This window comes from Urtica dioica, chromosome 8 (genome assembly GCF_054948205.1).
Source record: "Urtica dioica subsp. dioica isolate 48M chromosome 8, U.dioica_male_clone48M_v1_H2, whole genome shotgun sequence".
NCBI lineage: Eukaryota > Viridiplantae > Streptophyta > Magnoliopsida > Rosales > Urticaceae > Urtica > Urtica dioica.
In genome coordinates, this window is record NC_142763.1 from 585,818 (window position 1) to 604,135 (window position 18,318).

General features: G+C 39.0%; 4 protein-coding genes across 5 annotated transcripts; 1 reads left to right on the plus strand and 3 right to left on the minus strand.

The window, feature by feature from the left end:
* Window positions 1–2,501: 2,501 nt before the first annotated feature.
* Window positions 2,502–4,544, plus strand: EDA3 (DnaJ/Hsp40 cysteine-rich domain superfamily protein). The gene is made up of 5 exons (XM_089623303.1): window positions 2,502–2,677; window positions 2,998–3,086; window positions 3,189–3,351; window positions 4,061–4,153; window positions 4,229–4,544. The coding sequence occupies exons 1-5, from the start codon at window positions 2,614–2,616 to the stop codon at window positions 4,357–4,359; spliced, it is 540 nt and encodes a 179-aa protein (XP_089479429.1). The 5' UTR covers window positions 2,502–2,613; the 3' UTR covers window positions 4,360–4,544.
* Window positions 4,524–6,940, minus strand: LOC149386933 (metal tolerance protein 4-like). Its single transcript, XM_089623302.1, has 7 exons — window positions 6,646–6,940; window positions 6,330–6,499; window positions 6,035–6,233; window positions 5,551–5,729; window positions 5,315–5,465; window positions 4,937–5,067; window positions 4,524–4,833 (listed from the first exon to the last, which is right to left on the minus strand). Exons 1-7 carry the CDS (start codon window positions 6,866–6,868, stop codon window positions 4,654–4,656), a joined length of 1,233 nt encoding a protein of 410 aa, XP_089479428.1. The 5' UTR covers window positions 6,869–6,940; the 3' UTR covers window positions 4,524–4,653.
* Window positions 6,941–8,670: 1,730 nt separating this feature from the next.
* Window positions 8,671–11,945, minus strand: LOC149386934 (P-loop containing nucleoside triphosphate hydrolases superfamily protein). Its single transcript, XM_089621606.1, has 3 exons — window positions 10,577–11,945; window positions 9,296–9,463; window positions 8,671–9,218 (listed from the first exon to the last, which is right to left on the minus strand). The coding sequence occupies exons 1-3, from the start codon at window positions 11,870–11,872 to the stop codon at window positions 8,856–8,858; spliced, it is 1,827 nt and encodes a 608-aa protein (XP_089477732.1). The 5' UTR covers window positions 11,873–11,945; the 3' UTR covers window positions 8,671–8,855.
* Window positions 11,946–12,190: 245 nt separating this feature from the next.
* LOC149386935 (E3 ubiquitin-protein ligase SINAT2-like) lies at window positions 12,191–15,997 on the minus strand. 2 transcript variants are annotated; one of them, XM_089624447.1, is made up of 4 exons: window positions 15,736–15,997; window positions 14,586–14,866; window positions 13,330–13,716; window positions 12,191–12,703 (listed from the first exon to the last, which is right to left on the minus strand). In XM_089624447.1, exons 2-4 carry the CDS (start codon window positions 14,802–14,804, stop codon window positions 12,380–12,382), a joined length of 930 nt encoding a protein of 309 aa, XP_089480573.1. In that variant the 5' UTR covers window positions 14,805–14,866; window positions 15,736–15,997; the 3' UTR covers window positions 12,191–12,379. The 2 variants fall into 2 exon arrangements, with proteins under 2 accessions (XP_089480573.1, XP_089480572.1); XM_089624446.1 differs by having other exon boundaries at window positions 14,586–15,012; window positions 15,736–15,852.
* Window positions 15,998–18,318: the final 2,321 nt, after the last annotated feature.

Genomic DNA, 18,318 nt, shown 5'->3' on the forward strand with positions numbered 1-18,318 from the left:
TTGATCATGGTTGATATGATTACGATTAGGAGAGTTATTTCTCTTTTGGGTATTTTTTTTAATTCAGTGACAGTTATTTTTTAAAAGAGCCCCAGAGCAAATAACCACCTCCAATCATTTGACAAGAGGGCAGTTTTTTCTTTTAGTCCTTTTTCCTCACACGACGAAAAAGAAGTTGGTTTTTTTTTTAATCTTTCTTAAACATCGAAAATCACGAAGAATGGAAGTAGATGAATTAAAATCCGATCTTTACGCTTTGAGACAATTATATGGTCTTCTTCAAAGTCTTGTAACCCGGGAAAATGTAAGCGCTACCAACCCTGTATTATATTACAATAATTTGTTTCTAATTTTCTCACCAATGTATATATGATTGTTTTTTTGTAATAAATTCTGTAAATAGTAATACATATCGATGATGTAGGTTTTCAAGTCACTGGACGAGAGAGCACTACAACTCCTTAAGAGACTTTTGGATAATGCTATGCACAAACTTTCTATTATTGAGGTATATATAGTCTTTTTAAGATCAATTGTTTTTTACAGATAGTATTTAGTGAAAACAAATTAATCAAATGCTTGTTAATAAAATTTTGGTTTTTTCCCGCTACTTTTATGTGCAGATGAAAGCTGATCATTATGATAAACCAAAGATCACTACAAAGTCGAAGCAAATAGTACCATCAAAACCAAGACACAATAATAACACTAGTGATCAACAAATGGTCAACGCAGATTTTGCTTCATCGTCAACGGGGTTTTCTACGCCAACATCACTTGGATTCGAGGACGATATTGTCGACGATACAAACTCGGGTGCTTATGACGATTGTGATGATGATCAACATGGAAACTTTTCGAAACAAGTCTCGAAAGCCATCGGAGAATTGGACTCCCACATTTTGGCTATTCATTTGCAAGAAGCGAGTGGCTCTAGGCTTTCTTATCCGAACCACAACGTCAAGACCAAACCGAAAGAACCCAAAATGGAATCCCCGAGTTATGATCATGTCCACGGATCGAGATTTCCTTCGCCGCCAGTTGATTCGAAAGACAAAGTCCATCGAAAATCTAGGGTCGATCATCACGTTGGAATTCGCAACAGAAAATCGAGACCTAATAATAACCTCACTCTCGCTCCTTGTCGCAATCGAATAGTCCCTCAACCAAGCTACTCAACGGATCAAAGTAGAAGCGCTTATAGCTCGGATAATGAAGACGAAGAGGATTCGGGGATTAGTCCTTCAGAAGGTTCCGAGAGTATCGATGATCGTTATGATCACGATGATGATTATTATGATGATGGTGATGAGGTACAAACTAGTGCTTGTAGTACTTGTAGTGGAAGTAGTAATTCTTCTTATGGAACCGCGAAAAGCGGGGCTACTAACACAAACTACCCTAGAAGAAGAGTAGAGGATTGTTCGGAGAGAGTGACACGTGTTTCGACGCTTCGGAGGATCAAGAACAAGCTCGGCCTAATCTTTCACCACCATCACCACCACCACCACCACCACAAGTACCACCACGACGATCGTGATCATGATCGTAGCCCTAACTATCTTCGCCGGAGTGGTAGCTCAAAGCCGCTTCATGAGATGTTTCGCGACGATACTCGAACCAATAATGACGATGCGACGAGAAGAGGATCGAGAGCGACGAGAAGTGGTGTTGATCGAGTTAGGCGCGGCGGTGGTGGTGGGGCCGGGGAAGCAGGGCATTTTCGAGCCCTCGTGGAAGCGATGACTAAGCATGTCGGCGGTGGCCGGAAGAATCCGGGAAGGCGCGGCGGCGGTGGCGGTAATATTCATAGAAGAGGACGTGTTAAGTTTGGATTTAAGAAGAAGACTCGTCAACCACATAAGTTGAAGATGTAACTATATCAATATATCTATTTTATTTCCGTTTTTAGGATAGAAGATTTGTAAGTGTAGGAAAGTTTGATTTTAATTTTTGAATTTCCCATTTCTTTTTTAATTTCATATTTGAATGCGTTTCTATTGTTTAAAAGAAATCAGTGTGTGTTTTCATGTGAGTAAAGAGAAACGTTTGATGTAGACGCACAAGACTTGGATTTGCAAGGTGAACGTAATGTTAATAAAGCTTGATTTAAGGGTAGAGACATGCTCAATAATCATATATATGCAGTGGTGAAATGTATACAGGTATTTATAATATGACAGTTTTTTGTTATTGTTATTTAGTGACCTTCGTTCCTATCTTGAGATTTTGATCTTCTTTACAATTTTTAGTGGAACATAATTTAGCCTAGTGGTTATTATTCCACACCACCTCAAAAAAAAAAAAAAAAATGCAACCAATTTTATAGCTTTGAACTCAAGAAAAATGGCTAGCTGGCCGCTGAAATGAAGTTCAAAGGTTAATTTGTAATGAAAAGAAGTGTGGAGAGTCAAAATGTGAAAGTACCCCAAATTCAAGGGCTCGTGAGCCAAAATATACAAAATGGAAGGCAAATCCAAGGAAACCAATGGCAGAGAAGATAGCAACGACAGACATACACTCTTCAACTTTCCAAACATACATTATATCTTTGCTTATACAAACTAAACTATAATTTGATTTACAGACAGAGAGAGATATACAGAAGGAGATATGGCATCTTCTTCTCATCTCTCAGCTATCCCCACACGACTTTCCAAACCATCTTCTAGTCACAGTTAGTCTTCTCTTTCTCTCTCTTCTCACACACACACACACACTAAGATTCTGGGTAGTTCGTCTTTCTTTGTTGGATTTATAGTAAGACTGTGAAATTACAGTTTGCTAGTGCATCAACAAAAGTATAGCGAGTAAAGATTGAATCTTTTTCCCAAGTCTCGCACAAGATTGTCACGAATTACTATTTATGAGTACTTCCATTTTAGTGGAGCTCGGTTTTGATACCCAACTGTGATGAAAATTCAGTTCAATTCGTTTTCGTTAGAAGAAAGGAGATAATAAACCACTCAACTCTTGATTGTGTGACAACTTTGACAGTAAATTCCAAGGCAGTGTCGTTGAGCGTGAGAGCTAGCTTGGATGAAAACGAGAAAGGCAATTTGGATGAGTCGTCAAAAGCCCCAAAGGTAAAACCTTTATTACTCACAGGTCTGGTTTAATGTAGAGAAACAAGGCTCTACTATATGTATATAACTGGTCTGTGTGTGTGTGTGTGTGACATGTATCAGGAAACTAAACTGTCAATGAATCGACGCGTGTGTCTCACGTGTCTCTGCTCAACGGTGGCTTTGATAAAAGAGTACGGCGGATCGACCCCGGAAACCTCGGCGGCAGATACACGGGACAGATCATCAGGCTGTCTAAACTGTGGAGGCAGTGGCGCCGTGCTTTGTAAGATATCGTTTTTTTTCTTTCTTTTCGCAATCTTTTTACCGATTCCATGTCGAAAGATAGACGGGATTAGTAAGCTGTATAAGGTTGTTCTTTCTCGTTGCCAATTGATTTTGTGATGAAACTTTACGATACTTAGCATGATATCAGACCCCTCGAATCTCAAACGAACACTGATTTAGTGAAGCGTAGCGTTGCATAACCCAATCTTGTAAAACAACCTTTGAGAATATGAGCTAGCTGGTAAGATATTTTGTTATTCACCTTCGTTGGCGAGTTTCGTTTTTTTTCTTCTTGCAATGCTGTTACAGTTTTTGTTGAAAAGATAGCGGGGCTTAGTAGCAAGTTGTATAAATTCATGAATTACTATTCTCATTTTTAATTGATTTTGAGATGAAACTCCACGATACTTGGCATACTATCAGTGATTGTATGACTTGTAAGTGTTCATTCTTGCTTTCAGTTGACTTTTTGGTTTAACTCCTCTCATTGACCCCGAGTTTTATCCACAATCATCTCATCGGTTTTCTGTTTATTTTGTTATCTTTTCCCGTAATAAACGTTTTAGTTGGCTTTCGCATGTCAAAAAAAAAAAAAAAAACCAGCATAATCAATGTAGATATTATCCTATTGGCTTACCTGATTCTTAATCAGATACGTGATCATGGGTCTACTTTTTTGTTCATGTTCATTCTTGGTTTCGGTTTAGGTGACATGTGTGGCGGCACGGGAAAATGGAAAGCTCTAAACAGAAAGCGAGCCAAAGACGTTTACGAGTTCACCGAGTGTCCAAATTGTTACGGTACGCCCTTTTCCGAACCTTGTTTGATTGTGTGATCAAAATTCTCGGATCTGAGCTCGTCTGTTTGGAGTCCAGGTCGTGGAAAGCTGGTATGTCCGATCTGCTTAGGGACGGGTTTGCCCAACAACAAAGGGCTTCTGAGACGCCCCGACGCTCGCAAGTTGCTCAACAAGATGTACAACAGTCAAATTTTGCCTGATTCTTAAACCTTAATATTCTCCAAAAAGGGACTTGTATAGATTGGCAAAAGCTTCCACTTTTGTGTGCTTTGTAGCACTTGAGTATATGTATGCAATGTAAGCATGGTTTCTAAAATATATTGACTTTACAGGCTCTAGATATGTATTTTCCTTGCATAACAAGCCAGCAATCCAGAGAGAAAAATCAACTCATCATTTGATCATTTTAAACGTAAGAAAGAGATGCAAAATTGAAAGAAAAAAGAAAAGAACAAAAAAAGAGAGAGGAAGAGAGCAGAGTTCAGCTCAGTTCAGTTCAAATCAAGGCTGCGAATTCGGTAACTGGGAAACCACATTGTGCTCGGGCTTGTGTTCACATTCGAAGTCGAGATGAACGAACGCCCGTTCCACTTCCGGAAGCTTCTCGAGCTTGTTCTGAAGGCTCTCTCCGATCATGTGCGCCTCTTTCAGCGGCAAGTCCTCCGGGAGCTCAATATCCACCTGTTTTTAAAAAATCGAAAAAGACAATCATATAATAATTTTGATTCTCTTGCCCTTTTATGTATTTATCTATAGCTTTTGTTGAAGCGCAACAAGACCAAACCTCGACAAAGTAAAGAACGCCGAACGTGTAAGCGCGGACTGTGTCGACTCGTTTGACTCGGGGGTGTCTTATGACGAGGTAAGTCAGCTTCGTCAACACTTCCGGTGGGGCCGACTGTCCCACCAGCGAAACTGCATTTTTTTCGTGATAAATTTATGTTATTTGATGAATAATGCTGTGGTTATTTACAAGTAAAACTCTTGACAGTTTTGGTGACCCGAACAATATACTGCTTTTGTTTGCGTATCTCTCATTTTTCGGAGGTTTTTTTTTACCGTCTTGGGTTTTCCATGTATATTAGCGTGTTATTGATTTTTCGTATTGTACTGTTTTATTGCCATCAATCAATAAGAGGAACTAGTATAACAGACAAAGTACCTGCATTTTCCATGACAGTCCTGGACCAATTTACGATGGTGTATATCGCGAGGATGATAGCTCCGACCGGATCGATCCACCACGAGAATCTATCGGCCAGCACTGCAGCGACTAAACCCACCAAGTTCGTCACCACGTCGAAATAGTGATCCTGAGTAACCGAAAAACATAAGCCTGGATCAACAAATTACAACAACGATAATCGAGGAGAAATGAGATCGGAAGAAAGGAACGACCTCGGCGTAAGCGCGGACGATCTTGTTCCTGGAGCTTTTGCAGTAAATCCAGAGAACGAGCTTTGAAGCCGAGGCGGTCAACATGATGGAGTAGAGCCAGACGAGCTGTTCGAAGGTCATCTTCTCGGATGGCTTGTCTTTCATGAGCTCTTCCACAGCCTGAAACAACACCTGAAACCCTGGTTTTTTTTTTTTTTTTTTTCTTCTTCTAATTAGCCCTCAAAAACCTGTAAAGAGTGGGGGTTTATACTGTGTTTGGAAACTGGAAATTGATCAAGAATTCTGGCAAATAAAGTTTGAGGGACTTTGATTCTGGAAATTGATTAAGAAACATGGAAAATGAAAATTGAAGAAAATTCACACACGTGAGGAGGGATTTTGATTTTTTTACAGAATTTTAATTTTCCCTCGTATTTTCTTTTGGATTGTCATTTTCCTTGGTAAAATCCCCAGTTGCAAAAATGGCCTTGGGAGATAAGAGTACCTAGAGTGGCCATAATGGCAGCGAAAACGATAATGCCGACGGGTTGGACCCTGAGTTTTCCGATCGGGTATCGGTAAATATTAACGTTCTTCATAGACAAGTGTGTAAACCACAGAATCCCTCCCGCCATCAGATCGAGCAGCGAGTCCAGCGTCGAAGCAGCGACTGCAATCGAACCGCTCTTTATCGTCGCGTATATCTGATCAACATTATTGATTCATCTTCTTTAGATCAACACAAATACACAAACACAAAGCATTATTGTAATTGTATATATTATGATTGAAGAACGAACCTTGAGAGCCAAGAGAATGACGTTGGCGTAGTTTGAAATCTTCATCGCCAACTCTTGTTGAGCTCGTTCTTCCACGTCTTCCTCATCGAGTTTCTCGGAATTGACGATTGAATCCACTTCGTCGAAAGATTTCAGCGTCGCAACTTGGGTCTCGTAGTACTCTCTCTCTCCTGTGTATTAAAAATTTATAAGATGATGATGCAGAGAAATCAACCAACAGGGTCAAACTCAAAAAGTAATAAAGTCCCATCAAGAAAGATCGGAACTTGTATCGGAAAGATTGTTTCTTTACACAAAACGACAAAGAAAGACAGACCTGGTGTCAAGGTTTTGGCTTTGGAGAAATCGATGTCGTACGGGCCTTGTTCGACGTCGACGTCGAGACCGGCTCGGGCTTTGTCGGGAAGCCTTGCGATGAACTCGGTACGGAGCGAGTTGACCGAGTATCTCCGACTCAGTTGACGGTGAAATCTCCCACCGTTCTCACTCGTTTTCCGACCCAGCAATGGGCTCGTCGTCTCCGAGTTCGACTCGTCCATGATGTTGTTGTATTCAAAGTTCAAACTCTTCTGTCACATAAAAAACAATATATATATATATATATATATATATATATATATATATGATTTATATATGTGTATACATACACGTAACGTTTGTGTATATAATAATTATATTTGTAGTGATAATTGGACAGCTTCTAGGTTCTGAAAGAAGAAGAATAAGACCGGAGTACATGGAACTTTTTCACTAAAATGGAAAAAAAATTACGATGAGTTACATGTGACGTGGCAGTTTTTTCACGGTGGTTACGTGTTGGCTTAGAAATAGTAGTGAAAATATAGACGTTTGAGAACGTTTCATTGGATATCTTATCTTAAAATATACTCATTTGTGTGGAAGGATAATTGTTTATTTATTATAAGAGCTTCCCCATAAAAAAAATATAAAGTTAAAAATACTTATATTATAACATATAAAACTCTTTGTTTTTATGTGTTTTTTGTTTGGAGAGAGCTTCCGTAAGGAAGATTTTTTCTTTTTAATAACCCGAAAGAATGATTATTTTGAGTAAAAAAAAGGTGGAGGAAGAAATGATAATGATAATAAAAATAAATGCTAACGAAAAAAAAATGATAATAAAATAAAAACAAAGCAAGTTATTACTATTCCATGTAAGTAGAGAGATGAAGAAAATTCGTAAACCACAGCTGACCACCAGATTTTTAAATTACGTGCTTCGTCTGATTTTTAGATCGATCTAAAACGATTTGGCACGGTTTTCAAAATTAAAATCATGGTTAATTTTTTTTTAACTTTGTTTTTAAATTTTATGTTATCTAAAAGAAAAGTCTAATTAATCTGATTTAGTTTATTTCTTTAAACGCTCTTGTCCAAGTTCAATTTTTATTACGATGCTCCGATTCAATTTGGAGACTGTTTAAACCGGATCGTGATAAAGTGAAAACGTGACACACACAACCAGTTAATTTCTGCCTCTTGTGGATGGAATTGATATATATGGTTCCATAGATTTATAATAATAAATATCTGTTTTAGTAGCGTTGACCTTGACGATACAATAAAGGTGTTTTAATTTTTAAAAGCACTCTGCAATTATAGGAGTTGAAAAACTATGGGCCTGCATGCATTTTGCTCTGCTGAGAGAATAATTCTCTTATTAATTATTTTAATTACATAGTTTGATTAATTGAAATAAAAGAATTTTCTGTGGATTTCATGTCATTTGGGTATTACTCTGCAACTCAGAATATGGTATTAGTTATTAACTAAAACCGCTATGTGCTTATTAAGACCGCTTCTTCTTTTTATTTTTTTTTTCATAATCTTTTTTCAAAGGGTTTAAGACCACCAATAAATGCATGTTACAACACACTGAGTTCGGAGAAGCATGAACTTGTGAAGAGATCAATTAAATAACAAACTTAAATTAAAGAGGAAAAAAATGGCAATATAGGAGACACATTATAGTTATACTTATACATACAAGTTACAACCCCACTAACTAAATCACGAGTCGTACTCGTAGTGTATAAATTGATGGCATTAATTAGGTTTGAATGTGACTCGTATCGTACCGATTGCAATGTTCTGTTTGACATCTCTTTCTTTTACTAAACCAAAAATTTGACTTGTCAAACTTACAATTTGTCAACAAGAAGAGAGGCGATATAAAGTTTATAAACAACAAGAACAAAATATATGTACATATGTATATGATAATATATAATTTTAATACAAACACCCTGCAGAAAAGGGAACAACGTAAGATCTGGGATTCAGTATATTTGATTAAATTTAAAACAATGAAATGAAGCAATTTGTGTTCCACTCCCAAAGTTAAAAATTATTAACGGTAAACAAATAAATAAATGCTATGAAAGCATGTTACTATTGTCATGCCTCCAAAATCTACAACAAAAACCAAAAACTAAAACTCAAAACTTTGACAATATCTACAGCGACTGGATCGTGGGTTCGATCTTCTCGGTCTCTCTCTCTCTCTCAAAAAGTAACCGACTCCGTATCGGTTTTTTCGGGGGCAGTCTCTCTTGGCCTCCTCTTTTCTCCTCCGTTCGACGACTTGTTCGAAGCCTGGTCGGCCCTCGAGACGATCTTCGAGACCGAGAATCCGGCGACCTCGAAGTTACGAGCGCGGCCGGGGATGAGAGCTTTGCGAAGCACGACTTCGATTCCATCGTAAGTCCACGCGCTCAACACCGCTTCGCCTCTGAGCCCGATCGCAAACCAGCCCAGCCCAGCGGCCGCGATGTCCACCGAGCTCGCGTCCCAGCTGTTACCGCTCACCCGAAACTCCTTTTTCACCCACTCCCCGAGCTCTTTCACCCGTTCGGGTCCGATCGGAGGCTGACCAATCAAATCAAAGCAGACTCGTTTGAAACACGTTTTAAACGTTTAAGAGACGACGGAGAAGCGGATCGCACCTGTAATTGACGGCCAAAGTGTTGGTCGTACATTTCGAGGGCGTTTTCGGTTTTTCCCATGTGCAGCGGAAGATAAGGAGAAGCCCAGACCGTGACGTAGATCGACCCCGCCGAGGATTCTTCTATGTCCAGCCTCATTAGACCCGCAATGTGAATCGAATGACCCGCCTATTAAAAAGAGTTGATAAATCCCAGAAAAAAGAGTTGAGAAAACGATGAATCTGATTTCGATGATCATCCACAATCTACAAATTAGTCCCCAGCAAGTCACAAGTCAGCCTCTTTTGTAGACTTAAATTGAAAACAAAGAATCTTGAAAACTATTCGAAATACAAACAAGTGCGTGGGAAGTCCCTCGAACAGCTGGAAATAGCCCGATCCCATTTACGAAAAAGTAGAAATGGAAGCAGATCGATTTCGAGTAAATGGATATTATGAGTAGAATGAGAAAAAATGGAATTTGATTAATTCACCCTCTAAATTTTGGAAAAATTAGAAAATCATCCTATTAAAATTGTCAAGTTAAAAACTTTTGCTCTAACCAATAAAATAAACTTAATGATCCTACAAACGATCATTTCAAGCTATAAATGAATCCATAATAAAGTTGCAAACAATCAATCAATGAATCAATCTTAAAAACCAGCCTGTAAATCCTGGGCCTCAATCTACAAATTTCTCTTAGAGGCAAGTTAGTTCTGTTGACTAAAAATTGATTTTAATCTGTCAATCAAGCCATGAACTTTGTACAAAACTGTCAATCCTGGGCCTCAATCTACATAACTCTCAAGTTGTGAGGGTCATAAAGCTGAGAACTTTTTAAATTGTCAAGCTACGACTTTGTAAAGCCGAGAACTTTTTGAATTGTCAAGTTATGAACTAACATTGGTCCTACAAACAAGACCGAAACCATAATCATAAATTTGCAATCAAACCCTTAATCTACGAACCAGTCTCATAAGCAAGTAGTCTCTTTTGTAAACTAATATTGATCCGATGAACTTTGTCCTTATGTTAAGTCGTTGAACCTAATTTATTGCGTACGCTATCAAAGACCTTACACGGACGGAAATTTTACACTTTTATTGCGTTCGACCTTAATTATATTTATATTCACACGATCTCTATTTCCCCCTTGGGACTACACTATACATGTCTTGTCCTCGGCTTTATAAGTTGTTTTCTGGTAATGTCGGATCAAGGGCTCTAATCCTAACACGTAAAAAGCTGTAAGCCATCGCAAACGAAACCAAAGCTAAGAGAGAAGAACGAAAAAAAAACCTTGATCCGGTAAGTCCTAGGCCTGAGCTCCTTGGTGACGTGGACGAGGGCGAGCTCGTCCCGTGTGAGGCGGGTCGTGATCTGGTGCGGATGAAGTAACCCCGGGGTGTCGAACAGCTTCGCCTTTCCCGCCAAAACCCCCTCGACCCGAACGATCCCCAAAGTCGTTCCCGGCACCGGCGCCTCCGTCAGAAACGAAGCCTTCTTCTTCTTCTTCGTCGTCGTCTCATCATCCGGCCCCGATCCTCCGTGTCTCGCCATAGCGTTGATCAGCGTGCTCTTCCCGGCGTTCTGCGCCCCGACGGCCCAGACCCGCCCCCGCGGGCCCGCCATCGCCGCCACTGCCTCGATCAGGTTCTGGACCCCCCAGCCCCGCACCGAGCTCACGAGGTGGACCGCCGCGAGCCTGAGGCCGCTTTCGCGGCCCTCGTGGGCCCGATTGCGGACCCACTGGTCCAGCGCCGTGGGACCCACGGAGCGCGGGAGGAGGTCGATCTTGGTGGCCACGAGGACGAGCCGCGGGACGTTCCCGGGCTTCCCTTCCTTCCACGCCTTCGAGTTCCCCGACCCGGCCGCCTCCGAGACCGCCCTAGCCGCCCGCCTCGGGAACGACCCGTCGAAGTCCGACGAGTCCACCACCGCCAAGACCACCGACCTCGCTCCGCCGGAGGCCGAGATCTTCCGGCCCACCGTGTGGTCGAAGTCGAACTCCGGCAGGAGGTTCTCCGCCGCCGAGTCCTTCACTCTCCCGTAGTGCCGCAGCGAGTGGCACCGAGCGCACACCACCGGCCGGGGATCCGAATCCGGCGGAGGAGGAGAACTCCGGTGAGTCTCCGGCTCCGGCTCTGTCTCGACGAGGATGCCTCGCTTGAGGGAGTCGGAGAATTCGGGCTCCAGTGGGCCCCACCAGAGGCGGGCTTTACCGAGCCTGGTGGGCTTTTTACCGTCCGGCGAGGGTTGGAGGAAAAAGCCGGGGCTTTTGGGGTCCGAGTCTTGCATGTGGACCCCACACCCCGGGCAGACATGACGGGAAGGAGGGGCTTTTGCGGCGGAGGCGGTGGTCGGAGGAGGAGATTTTTCCTCTTCTTCTTCTTCTTCTGCGGCGTAGTTTCCTTCGCGGCTGAAACAGGGGTTTGCTTTTGTGGTGGTGGGTTTCGAAGAGAAATAGAAGGGTTTGTTTGGGAGAGAATTGGGGGTTTGGGATTGCGATGGGAATGGAGATCGAGAGAGTGAATAGATTGTGGAAGAAATTAAAGGCTTGAGCTTTAACACGCACTGTCTTCCACCTCTGATCATTTTCTGTTTCTTCTCTCTTTTGATTTCTTTAGGGTTTAGGGCTTAAGAGTGGAGGAACGAACTTAACTTCCTTGACTTTGACTGTCATATAAGAAATCTAACTTTTTATTTTACTTTATTAGTCGTACTAACTGTTTAAATTTTGAGTGTTAAATGGTAAACTAAAAATAACTTTCGGATTAATTTGTTTCATAAACTCATTTTAAAAAATAATCTATTAAATAAATAATCACATTTATAGTTTGATATTGCTAACTAATCAATATTTCGTAAATCTTGGATAAATAATTACTTTTATATATATAAATATTAAGTAAATAATCAGTTCAGCTTGATGATCTTAATATTCGTAATGTCATTGATTTTTCTTTGAACATGATTTATTAACCAATGAAAGACGAAGTGAACAGAATCTCAAGCAAGCATTACACACATACATACATACATACCCAAACAATTTACACTAGACTAAAATAAAAATAAATAAAAAATGAAAAGGTTGGGAAGTCAATTCTCCTTCCAAATGCGGCCGGCGAGTTTGAGCTTGAGCTCGTGGCGGTTTCCAGCGGAGAAGAAGAGGGCGAGGGAGCGGTGGATGATGAGGCCGTCCTGGCTGTCCCTGACCTTGCGGTGGCTGTCTCGGATGCTTCGCGGGACCCCCTGCCACGTCAGCTTCCTGCCGCTGCCGCCGACCTCGAGGCTGTAGCTGAACTGCTTGGCCTCCTCCTCGTCTCCCATGAACCGCACAAACGCCATGTACACCGCCGCCCCTCTCCCCATCTCGTACGCCTCAAAGTGAAGGCAAAACTGCCGACCAAAGCAGTTGAACACCTTTCAATCCCCCCCAACACACACAAAAAAATAACAGAAATTTAGCGATATAAGCCACATAAACATAAGCGTTTGCGTTTTAGCCAACATTTTAGTAATTTTTTCGTAAATAGCAAAAATGTATTGTAAATAGCAAAAAATATGATGTAACCAACATTATTTACACATATTTATTATAAATTTACTCTGTGACTTTTATTATTTTGATAAAGTAAATAGATTTACGTGACTATTTACCAAAAATTAACAAAACGTTGGCTATTTCAAAATTTCTAATATTTCATATGGCTAGATAGCCACCGGACCAAACAAAAAGACGACAAATTCAGAGAGAGGCTTCCAATGGGGACTCAAAAAGCAACAAATTCACCGTCCCCTAAAAATGTGTAGACAATCTCTCGACCCACAATAATAATTAGCAAATTAGCCAACGTTTTGTAAATTTTAGGTAAATAACTAATATTTTGTAAGTTTTAGCCTTTTAGGTAAATAGTCAATATTTGGTACAATATTTCAGTCAATTTACGCGTGTAAATATTTAGTCAGGGCTATTTATCAGAAACTTACTAAAGGTTGGCTAAATGGCAAACCAAAACTGTAAGATTAAAAGCTTGATTAAAACTCACGGTCAACATCCAGGTGGCGTTTTCGATGTCGTGGGGGTTGGACTTGACGTAGCGGTGGTTGAAGGTGGAGCCGTCGTGCATGTCGACGCGGTGGTGGTCCTTGAGGTGGGCCACGAGGGACGGGACGTCTCCGGTGACGCTGCACTCGGCTCCGGCGTAAGGGCAGTTGAAGGGCCGGTTTTTGCAGCTCTTCTCGTGCTTGAGCTTCGCGTAGTACGGGAATATGTCGTGGCAACCCAGCGCCTCGTAGCGACACCTCATCTCCAGCGACTCCGCCACTTTCTCGAGAGCCAGGCACCGGATGTTCCCGAGCTCTTGACGGCACGTCGGACAGCAGTTTTGCACCCGAGCCTTGCAGCTCGAACACACCGTGTGACCGCTCGGACACTGCGCCCCAAAAAAACATTTGGATATTGATCACGACGGTCGGGCAATAGAATACAAAGATCAAGAAAGACGTAGATTTACGTGAAAAAACCCGAGAACATTTGGATACTAGAAAAAAAAATGGGTTGGAAATCGATGACGGTAGAGTAATAATATACGAATACAACAAGTAGATTTGCGTGAAAAACCTGTGACCATTTCGGATACTAGAAAAAAAATGGTTGGAAATCGATGACGGTGAAGCAATAAAATAGAGAGTCGAGCGCGTAGATTTGCGTGAATAACCGGATAGCATTTTGGACAGTACACAATATGGTTAGAAATTGATGATGTTGGAGCAATTAAATACGAAAACAAGAACACACAGATTTACGTGGAAAATTCAAGACGGGAAAAAAAAAAAAACCGCCGACATGTCAAAAGCTGGTTACAATTGAAGTGGGTAAAAAAAAACGCCAAAGGGCGAGTGGCAAAACAGGCGAAATTCAAGAATCTGCAAAGGTCCTTAAACGAAAAGAATCTGTAAAGGAATCTCTCATACATATTTCACTAAATTTTCTCTCCTAATCCCATTTACATACAGGCTAAGTTAACTTAAGTATTCCTATATTAACTCCTGACTTATCTACCTATTATTACTTTTATCTTATCCAAGTTTCAAGCAAAAAACCAAGCAAAAGTTTTTTTTAACTCGATAGGATAAAAAGAATAGGAAATGGATGGGAAAGGAAAAGAAAAATGCAAACTAGATCACACGGAAAAAAAAACAAACTGAAATCCGAGTAAAGGCAATACAAAAAGCCATTTTAATCACCTCCTCACTAAACTCCTCGAAAAGGAGAACCTGAGATTCGAAAACACACTTGTACCTGGTGAATCGGAGGGTACATGAGGTTCATGCAAACCGGGCACTCGAGCAACTCGTGAACGTCATTGTTATTCGATGATGTCACCGTCCCAAGACTCCCGCCGAAATTGTTGGTGCTGGTTTTCTTGATGAAAGGAGAGCTTCGCAGCTCGAAATTCGAAGGCGCAGCGTTGCCGTCCACGAACGCCACACGGGACTCCGTTATTTCCGGGCAGTACATTTTCCGGGAAAAAACTAAAACTTCCAAATCAAGGGCTAAATTTGATTCATCTTCTTCAGTGACTGTGTCGTATGTGAGAGTGACACAGAATAGTTTAAGGCACAGTGTGAAGAAAAGTAACAACTTTATTTCTTTTTTCAATGGGTATAGATTTCACAGTCCCCTTTATTCTGTCTGCTCAAAGATTAAAGTATGGTCTCCAAAAAAACTAACGGAAAAAAAAAGAGAGAGAGATTAAAGTGTGGTCATCATCACGAAAGAGGAATAAAGCTTCAAACTTTGTTAAATATTCGAAAACACGATGTACGATATATATAAAAAATAGAAAAGTTTCTCTTCAAAGTTCAAAGTTTAAGCCAAATTCAAAATGAATTGTTTACGCTTTAAAACACTTCTTTGAACCAATTTCAGCTCCTCAGCCAGTTTCTGACACTCGAATCTTCTTTATGCTAATAAAGCCAAGCACACCGAATCATTTTGGTTATTTATTAATTTTTCTTGTAATAAATTGCTTAAGAGTTTGGCTTGGAAAAATAACCACAGTCACTATTGACTCTTCTAAAGATTCAAACCACCAAAGATTCTATATCACTAGAAGACACCAACATACAAGAATTGAATAAACACACTTCCTAACGTTAAAGAATCAAACAACAATCGATTAACAGAGACAAAAAAAGAAGTATGAAAGGGCAGTGACGAATAAACTCACTCACCAAAGAACAACTTAGACTTTATAATAAACCTCTCTACAAACCAACTCAATGAAGAACGAGCAAAAAAATATAAACAATAAAAAAAAACCCAGATGGGATTTTCAAGCCCAGATGTGATTCTGATCCTGATTTCCACTACCCACAACTTGCTTTACTCAAAGATTCAATCTTTATTTTTCTCAACCTAAAAAAAAAAAAAAAACAACTGTACGTACTTGGATGGGTTGAGTTCGAGAAGAGTCAGTCCGCAAATGAAGCTCCCGTAGTTCTGGATTATGCGTCGTCCTAGATCGATTTGAGAATAATTATAATGCCAATATATATTAAAAGAGTCAAGATTGTCCTTTGGGTCTTAATTTATATTTTTTTTTTTTGTTGAATTCCTATTACACATGAATACGAGTCGCACGCTCAGTTGTACACATGTATGCGATAATACGGGCGTCTTTTCTCTGGCAATGTCTCGGAGCTATTAAAATAATTTAGGAAACAGACAAAGCTTTACATATTATATGTATGTATGTGTGTGTATAATTGGACTCGTGTGGGTATATGTTTGGTTATAAATAGACGTGAGTGATCATTAATTAATTAATTTGTTTATTGATTTGTGTCATCGTATTTAATACTTGTCTCTGCATATTATTTATTTATTTTTATTTTTTTGACAAATCTGCATATTATTTATTAAATTATTTTATTTCGATTTTGATGATGAAGAAGGTGACAGTTCCCACACGCCAACGTTTTTTCAAAATTTCGAAATGCCATAGTCAATCAGCCCGTTATAAAGCGAATTCTTTTTTATCTAAAAAAAATTCGTAAAATTTATAAGGAAAAGGTTGGACGTCAAACAACGTTCCATTCTATTTATAAGTAAAAGTTACTCTGTAAAATTCGTAAGAGAAATATGAAAAGAATTTTATTCAATTCGTTGTTTGATAGTCTCAATTCTTAAGACACTCAATTCATTTTGGTGAAAGATCTTTCGATTTCATGTCATTTGACGGGAGGATCATTTGATCTTGACATTTTGGATTGTCGTTTTTTCCGTACGAATAAATGACGTCATAACAGTAACCATAATTATATGCTTGAAGTTTAACCAATCAAGATAAATGCTCAAGGCTTCGAATAATAACATTCATAATCCATATGATGAATTAAAAGACGTTTTTTTTCTTTGTATGTTTTATGGATATCAAATATTATCGAAGAACATAGTAAAATTACTTGAAATTTCACAGAAATCCATCAAAAAGTCATGGAGATCATGTATTGCTCATACGTCCAATGCCCTATGCATATACAATCACAATGCATACAAGGAAATTACAAAAATAACATTTGTTAAGTGTTACATTTTTATAAAGCGGCTATTTTAATTTTTTTAAAATATTATTTTTACATGATAAATATTTTTTCTTATAAACGAAATTGTAAATAGTAAATAAACAAAATACAACATACAACTTTAAAAAAAATGGTAAACATCAGGAAAACTCAAGAAAAATAACTATACGCAACCTAAAAAATTATTATTTTTGTAAGAATAGTTTTAAACACGCTATTTTTGAAATAAAGTACAAAATAACGGCATGCATCCATGGCTATGTGCGTGGGTTGAGATTTGAGAATTATAGGTCTTAGTGTATGTGTCCAATGAAGCACAATCGCTGAAGCCCAATTGCAACTTATTTTATCGGTTTTCCCACTAATCTATAATATATTGAATTGGATAAGCGTAAGACACTTGTTTTACACTAAGCTTATTATGTTACAAATTGTATGATATAATTCAATTACGCTTTTAAGAACACGAGAGGGATCTTCTTGCTGATTTCCTGAACATAAAGAGGCCTAAAAGCATGAAACAGATTATGTTGTTGCTTCAGTGACTTGGTATTTCTTTTAATATTTTTCTTCTTCTTATACATTACAAACTTTGTGGCGTGAAGTGTATAAACATAAATTTAGCTTCAATATTCAATGGCATGTTTGCCCAACGCGCAAACTTCTATAAATCTTCTTAATTTGCACGAATGAGTCACATATAGTCGTTTTTTCCTCGTGAATACACACACATTAATATTACCTTTTCGTTACATAAATTACGTATGCCCTAGAAATTATTAAGCACGATGATACGATTAGCTTAATTACTTGGATTTATTTTAGATAATTGACAGTTATTCATTATGAAAAATAATATATGGTCTAAAACTACTGAAAATTTGGCTCTCGTACTTTTTACTTAGTGCGTCGGTAAATTTATGGAGGTGTGTGACCTTATACTTCTATAGTAACATATGTTCAATTTAGGTAAGAAAACCATCAGACTCAATTATATTTATATTTCAACAACATAATTTGTAGAGCGTAGAAATTGAAATATCTGTTAAACGGATCATTTTAACTTATAAAGGAAAGGTAAGACTATATTTTATATAATGGCATGAGACATAATAAGGTCGTGTTCCTTTTTAACTACCACTTCCAAGTTTGGAGTTATTTTCCAACTACCATTAAAGGATTAGCCCCACTTGACTCATATCTATATGTTACACACAATCTTGTCCTATTTATCATATGATTATATCTAAAAAAAAAAAAAAAAAAAAAAAAAAAAGTGGTATCTTCATGGACTGCATGTGTCTACTAGTTTCTTTCCTATCCTAACTTGTTCTTTTTTTCTATATGTTGTCCTCTATACACATCTATAAATATAGAACACAATAACATTGCTTGATGAATAAAAAAATCATATAGCAAACTATATTCCTCTAACAAAATATTCA